The following is an 8096-nucleotide window of genomic DNA, read 5'->3' on the forward strand; positions in this document are numbered from 1 at the left end:
AATGTGGAAGGGAGGGGAGCCAAACAGGGGGGGGGGAAAAAAAGCCATCTTGCACACGCGGCTCGGGGTGGGGGGGGTCGGGCTACTGATTGTTCGGAAGCAGTGGATGTGAGAGTACTGAGACTGGCCAGCAGAGCAGGCGCTGGACACTCCAAGGGGATGATCAGAGNTTGCTTTTGTGAGGTATTTTCAGGAGATCGTTAAAGGACAAAGGGGTTTTTGTTGTTGTTTTTGGTTTTTAAAAAGGCAGCTGGGAAGACTTTGACTTTGCCCCCCGGATTGCTGGAAGCGCGCGTGCGAAGCTGCTGCGGGTTGTTTTCCCTGCTGCTGCTGGGTTTGGGGAGAGGTGGAAGGGGAGGCTGGGGCGCTACACGCTGCCTGGCGACGCTGCTGAACATGGGCGCTTCAACCAGGGCGCTGTCCATGGTCCCTACTGTGATTCTCGCCCTGGCTCTCCCCAGCCTGCCGGTCTGGGCGCAGAACGACACGGAGCCCATCGTCCTGGAAGGGAAATGCCTGGTGGTTTGTGACTCCAACCCGGCCACCGATGCCAAGGGCTCGTCCTCCTCTCCCTTGGGGATCTCCGTGCGGGCTGCCAACTCGAAGGTCGCCTTCTCGGCCGTGAGGAGCACCAACCACGAGCCTTCGGAAATGAGCAACAAAACCCGAATCATCTACTTCGACCAGGTAAAGAAAATTCGCCCCGCACTGTGTTTTTGTGGCGTGCGTGATTTGAATCGATCCAACATAAGCGGGCGAGGGGAGGAGAGGCGTTAGGGAACCCGGGTTTGCCCAAGTGTTACGGAGACATTTCTTCAGGATGCCCCCACTTCCCTGGCCAGGGGACTTGCCATCCAGCCGGGAGCTAGGCTTAGATAACGGGGCTAAGCAACAGGTGTGAGCAAAGCTGCGAGCTTGTTAAAACCCAGGGTCCCCGCTGAAAGTGAGCGGCTGGAAAGTTACTCAGAGGCAGGCTTGGCCATTGCTGGGTATTTCAGAGCTGCACTTTCTGGGTCTCCAACACTCACTGGAGTCTGTCAGCTCACCAGATCGAGATTGGCTTCACCGAAATGCCAGCAGGGCACACACCAGGCAGGAGTATTCTTGCTTCGCTCTGAAGTCCAGAGCAGCACCCAAGTCTAATTCGCATCCAGCCTTCAAGTACTTTAAGAAAGTTGCATGTATCTAAAGGCTCGACTGAGGGCAATTTAGACAAGCAGCAGGTTTTCAGGTAGCTGAGGGTGGGAACAGAGACTTTATTTACATTTTTAAAAAGTCTTCAGCTCCCATTGTTTATGTGGCACTCTTCAAATGGTATCATCCTGTGGTATTTCAGTGAAGTTTATGAAACAGCCTTTCATTTAGTGCTTGTAAAGCCAGAAGGGAGTATTCAAGGAGACTGTGAGCTACCGTGAGGTTTGCAGCCTATCTCAAGCTTCAATAACCACCAGAGTAGCTTTTTGGTCCCTTTATATCAGAATACACATGTGCAGTATAGAAGGTGAAAAGGAAAATCAGTGCCACTAATTTATCATTTGTATGGATTACATTTAGTTAATCCTGAAAACACAGGGCACACATATAGTTAAAGACCTATCACATCTTAGTTGTATCATTACAATATTTAAAATCCTTTGTCTGAATTTTGAAATATTTTAAAACCCCCTAATGTATCAGCCCCCCTTCCCCAGTCAAACACATAACCTCAGTGGATGAACAGTCTTTGCAGACAAAATAAAATAATCTTTGCAAAACATTCCTCTTAAATTAAAAACCCCCAAATTTCAAAAGAGATCATGCTCTTCTTCTAGAACCTTTATATCAGTTATACAGGAGAAGGGAGGTCTCCTTCACAGAAATGAATAAGTATCTTAGGATAAATGATAAATATAGCTGAGATAGACATAGTCATTATGGGAAGTCAACTCCACTCTGAAATTTACATTAAGTCTTGTGAGCTGCCTTACCCACTCTGTAACAAGAAAGACTAATTTCAGCCCTTGGATGTTATATAAAATAGCTAATGAAGCCTAGCTAGTTTCTTGGAATGATTAACTGCATGTTAATTGATCCCACTAAATTACTCTTTTTAAGGTTTAGAGACTCCTATACTCAGCCTAGAGAATGGCAATCACTAGGCTTTTCTGCACTAAAGTAGAGACAAAATGTCCTTAGAATTCTTGAGTTTATTCATCACATTGTTAATAATCTTTTCAGGATATAGGAAGACCTATGGGGATATGTAGGTGACTTGGAAATGTGCAAAGCACCCAAGAGTTAGCCCTTTATGTGAAAGGAAAGACAGGGAGAGGTTTAAAAGGTGTTTTCTTAGATGCAGCTGATGCACCCAAAGTTTCAACATTGTTTCATTAATTCCTGGGAATTAGTTCACAAAATTTCAAATGATTTTTTCCCTCTAAAATCCATAGCTTGTAATACAGCTATTTTCATCTCAGTCATACCTATGAATACACACACACCTGCACTCCTGTTTTGTCTACCAGCCTAGTGCTAGAGCAGATCCAAAATAATTGAGACTGAGAGTTATTTTCCTTACTGTATCATATCAAGATACCTCACATAGGGTAATTTAGAATACTAGAATTAAGCAAACTTCCTGGTTATTCTCACTGACTCTTTGGGAAGTGTGTTTCTTTAAGAGAACTTGAAAATATGAATTAAAATAAAGGATAAATAATTCAGAAGAAAGAAGACGCTTCAATATAGAAGATATTTAACTTGTGAAGGCTGCAGTTGTTTAATGTCTTTTTCTTGGTTACTTGCCTTCAGTCATTTAAGAAAGTCTAAGTTGTTAAAAAAGTGTTTAGAGTTAGAGAGAGAGCAGAAGAGAGAAATAGCAAATATTTGTAAATCCAGGGTTGTTTGAAATAGGTAGGTCAGGTATTTTGGCAACTCAATCCACCTTCAACTCAGTGTCATGAATGATATCATTCATATACGTACTGCCTCATAGCTTGATACTTTCAGGGATGATGACATTGCCTTGACCAGTACTGATTGGCCAGTGCTAATATGTTACATCTGCAATTATTGGTGTTTTGAGTAGGTATTGTGGGACTAATAGGAAGATATGCTATCCCCCTAATACCTATTATATCCACAGATAGGTCTAATATTTGGAGATATCTACAGGCAGCCAAGTTGGACAGGTATTTCTATGATAGTTGATTTTTACTAAACTTATACTGATAAATATGACTTACAAATGAAACCAAACCATAATTTTATATTCCATATTTTAATGTCAGTGAATATAGGAATAAAAACAGAATTCTGTAAGTCATGCAGTTAAGTGGAGAAAAATGTGGTTGGATGTCTTGCTCTTTTATATTTAATAGTTGTATTAATTCCTATTATGTATTTTTATTTGTAGATCCTAGTAAATGTGGGCAATTTTTTCACACTGGAGTCTGTCTTTGTAGCACCAAGAAAAGGAATTTACAGTTTCAGTTTTCATGTAATTAAAGTCTATCAGAGTCAAACAATCCAGGTACGTTGATTTACCATGAGAAATGTATATGTAAATTGTTTACATTCTAAAAGGAGACTAATATTGTGACTAAACAAAATATCATTACACATGGGTCACATAAAAAGAGCATTTTTTGGTTCATTTAGAAGCCCAGTGACTTTACTGTATTACATTCCTTAATTGTACAGTATAGTGTATACATTTGAAATGAACGGATATAAAAAACGTAGGGCCAGATTCTCAGCTGTTGTAAACCTTCATAGCTCCATTGCTCTGTTCATTCACACCAGATGAAGATCTGGGCTAGACTGTTTAAAATAATAAATATAAAGGTCACCCATGACTAAAATACACTTTTTAATTTAGCTCAATTGAGTGAATCCCTCATAACAATCTTACATTGCTAGTTAGAAACTAGGTGAAATCCATTGTAATGATGTCTAGGTTTCTGGGGACACATTCTGTATAAATAAATCATTTTCATTATTGGTAATTTTTTCTAACGTGAACCTCTAGAAACCACATGGTGACATCAGGTAGCTGTTTAAAAAATGGCCTTACTGTGGGCCAGGACTATTTAACTGGATTTCACTGGGCCACTACTATAATATTATAAATCTTCAGTGATGATGGTGGTGGTGGTGGCTGTCTTAGAGGGGTTTGCTATTATTTTACTGTGTTATGTTGGAAAAACACAAAAAACTATACTTTACTTTGCAGTTCAATAGCAATGTTGAGCTCATAGTCTGACATACACATCAGCCCCGAGAACCAACCTCTAGGATCCTGAAGTTCCTCCCATTAAGCCAAGACTTAACTCCCAAAGGGTGAAATTCACCCAATGGTCAGAGCTGTTATGCTGGAGTAGTGGCTGAAGCTTCCACTGAGACCACTGGATCCATGGAAAACATGACCTGTGGTTTCTCTTTGATCTGCCTCTTTTCTAACTCTGGTCTTCTCTGAACGTGGCCTTTTGTACTAGCCTATGCGAGAGTGGGGAGACCTTTTCTGCCACAGGTATATGATGAACAGGCACCAGGGTGGTTGCTCTGCCTGTAGGCTGCCAGTACATCCTCTGTGCAGGATTCAATGAAGCAGACTGGTGCAAGAATCCTCTGCATCGTAGGTGAATTTCATCCTAAAGATATGAAGTGAAATCTTGGCCTCCACTGAAGTCAATGGCAAAACTCCCATTGACATCAGTGGGGTCAACATTTCATCCATAATCTATTTAAAGGCTATATAGTTAGCTCATACTTTTGTTCTTTCTACCCTATTAAATGTGCATTTGATGGAAGATTAAATGTATTCCAGAAACACTGTGCCATTAATCTTCTCTTTGTTAACACACCTGTTGGCAAAGGAGGAGATAATATGTGAATTTTGTTATGAGACAATGCAGGACCAATTACAGCATGGTTTCCCATGGACTTTCAGCTCACATTTCCATGTTTTTTCATTTATTTGGGCTAAAATGCTCAGAACTGTGGGCTTCAGGCCTGCAACTGAATGTGAAACACAACAAAATTATATATTTAGGAGTAATTTCTGAAGCCAAGATTTTCAAAAGTGCCTAAAGATTTTGAGTGCCTCAATTTTTGGATGCTCAACCTGAGACCCCTTGAAACTCTCCCAGTCTCTGAAAATTATATCCCAAAGCAAAGGGACCCCAAATCACTAGTCACTTTGAAAATATCTGTTTTATCACTTAAAAATAATGTTATGATGTTTACATGGATAGGGCCTGATTCTTCTCTCATTTCCATGGGTTTAGATCAGGAATTGCTCCATTAAATCCAGTGGACATATACCCATGTAAGTGTGAGTAGTACAGGTCCAAAGTTTGCATCTTTTGCATAGCTGCCTTTTTAGCTCTGTTTAATTAAATACAATAGACTCTCTCAATCAGGTTGTACTGGTAAATGGCCTTTCATTCTTAAGCCAGTAATAATGCTGGCATCTAAGTCAACTGTTGAACTTCAGCAAGCCCTTCATGTTAAAAGTCCAAATAATTGGAAAGAGGTTTCTCTCCAGTGGGATAGGGACCAAGCCTGCTATTTCTCCAGTACTGTGACAGGGACACCTGTGAAATGCCCAACATTGGAGCTGGAGCACAGAGAATAAGATAGTAGCAGGCAACAGGCAGTGATCAAACCGTTCATGCACTTTTTGCATGCATCACAGCTAAGGAGGGTTTGGAAGCTATTGAAGTGGCACTAACAGACTAAACCAGTTTGAGTCTCAGACCCACGCAGACTTGAACACCACTAAATCACCGGAAGGCTTCCCACATAACTGGAATTACCACATCGTGAAACATCTGTTAGTGCCATTAAGTATCATTAGAGTGAAACTGGATCCCTGGAGACATCTGATTAAGTGGATTTCTAAGATAAGCAAATCCCAATTAAGGGCCAGATTCTGCTGCCTTACTTTACAAGTGCTCCTGTTAAAATTAATGGGAGTTCTCACCAGTTGGGAATACTTAATATGAACAACCATTTCATAGTCTATCCCTCTGTGACTGCATTACAGTCAAGGCTTCTAAGAAATGTTTGGTAACTAATTTTTGGCAAAAAAATAAATGTCACCAATTTATTTAAAAGTTAGAAAATATTTGTGTTTTTTCCTCCATTTTCTGACCAGCTCTGTGAGTCTCTTTGCATCTGAGTGGGTTCAGAAGCCTAGACATTTGTGCATGACAAAGGTTTGAATAGAATCATTATTGAAATACAGTGGAGTGGCATATAAAGATGATGATTTGTTCTAGATTTTAAAACCAAATTGCAGTCAAAAACTGAAGAGCAATATATTGTGATTACAGTGGGAGTGAGGTGCCTAACCTGCTTAGGGGCTTCTGAAAAATCCCGCTAGGCATCTTTGTGTACCTAAATATTTTGAAAATATGCCTCCTTTACTGATATGTACATGCAGTTAGATATCTAAATGACCTATGCAATCCAGGTATGCAAAGAGGGCTAAGTTGATGCAAGTGTCTTACAGCTTCATCTTGCCAGATCATTATTAGTAGGTGGGGAGCTCCTATATACCTTTAAGATATTAAAGCTTGTATATAATCATGAATGGAAAATCACATTACTTAGAGGAACTAGAATATTAGCTGAGCCAAAGCCCATTGACAGCATCCCATTGACTCCAATGAGCATGCAATAGGCACGTAAACAATAATACACTTGACAACAGAGCAAACAGTCATATTAACCTTTATTACTCATTTGAAAGGAAATAATATATTCATGCTGTACAATGGGATTTTAACCAGGCCCCACCACCCTTTAGATACTTGATATTGTCAGATGTTACTCTATTAACTACAACTTTTCAGTGGGTTTTTTTCTTGTAGGTTAATCTAATGCTAAATGGAAAACCAGTAATTTCTGCCTTTGCTGGGGACAAAGATGTCACTCGTGAAGCTGCAACTAATGGAGTCCTGCTCTATCTAGACAAGGAGGATAAGGTTTACCTGAAACTAGAGAAAGGTAATCTAGTTGGTGGATGGCAGTACTCTACATTTTCTGGGTTTCTGGTCTTCCCTCTGTAAAAGTCAACTTCCCTGTGACATTCATCCAGGTGTGGACCAGTCATTGCCTCTGTTATTTGAAGATCATTTTTATCATCATTGGGATTGATGTTTCTTTATTGGTTTCTCATGGGTGAATATGGATTCTATTTATGGATTTTGGCCCTATCTGAACTACTACAAAGTTTCACAGAACTTTTTGTGTTTAAATACAGTATATTTGGATTAAGACTTAAAGCAGACCATAAATATCTATGCTTAATGTTACAGTCTAAGGCTGCCTGCAAGATTTATTCAGATTTCATTTACTGGACTTATTGGATTCATGGGAGAAATGGATTTTCTTTTCTTTTTAAAAGACTGGCAACTGGGTCTATAATTTAGGAAATTTGATTTCAGACTTCAATCAAGAGTTAGCGTGTTGCTGCCAAAGAACTGTATATTGATATATTTGGTTATACATATTTTTGTTCTTTTGGACACTATAGACATAATTTATTCAATTTTCTTGAGACAGTTAATTATTATTATTGATTAGTGATTGACTTTATTTCTCCTCTACATGTAGTGGGTCGGATGGTTCACCAATATATTTACTCCCAGTCAATGATCATAATGAAGACCCCACTACTGAAAGCTAAGAAGTTGTACATTAATTGGACATGTAGTGCAGGTTATAATACTAAAAAAGTGCTTATCAGGGTTAAAAGTGATCAGTCCAGCATATCTCTGCAAAACAGCTTTGCCCGACAGGAAAGCTCACATTTGTCCTTCAACTTTAATTAACGTGATTGATAATATCCACTTTATTAAAAACCGAAGGGAGGCCTTCTTTAGACACAACCACTTTATTAGCTGGAGATGAGACCCCTTGTTTTTAATTATGTCTATTTTTCAAGTCTTTTGTTGTGTCAAAGGTATCATCTGTTTTTGCCTTAACTCCACAAATGTGTATATCATTATAAATCATCTGTTTAGCAAATATTCAATCCAAATAGCTGGTACCTAACTTTTTTGTCTTTTTGTACAGGTCATATGAATTCATAATTTATTTATTATGTT

General features: G+C 39.4%; 1 protein-coding gene across 1 annotated transcript; it reads left to right on the forward strand.

Annotated features, from left to right (window-relative positions):
* The first annotated feature begins 327 nt into the window (after positions 1–327).
* On the forward strand, positions 328–7571 carry CBLN4 (cerebellin 4 precursor). Its single transcript, XM_032782544.2, has 3 exons — positions 328–687; positions 3395–3511; positions 6858–7571. The coding sequence occupies exons 1-3, from the start codon at positions 397–399 to the stop codon at positions 7053–7055; spliced, it is 606 nt and encodes a 201-aa protein (XP_032638435.1). The 5' UTR covers positions 328–396; the 3' UTR covers positions 7056–7571.
* Positions 7572–8096: the final 525 nt, after the last annotated feature.

The sequence above is a fragment of the Chelonoidis abingdonii genome, chromosome 14 (assembly GCF_003597395.2).
Source record: "Chelonoidis abingdonii isolate Lonesome George chromosome 14, CheloAbing_2.0, whole genome shotgun sequence".
NCBI lineage: Eukaryota > Metazoa > Chordata > Testudines > Testudinidae > Chelonoidis > Chelonoidis abingdonii.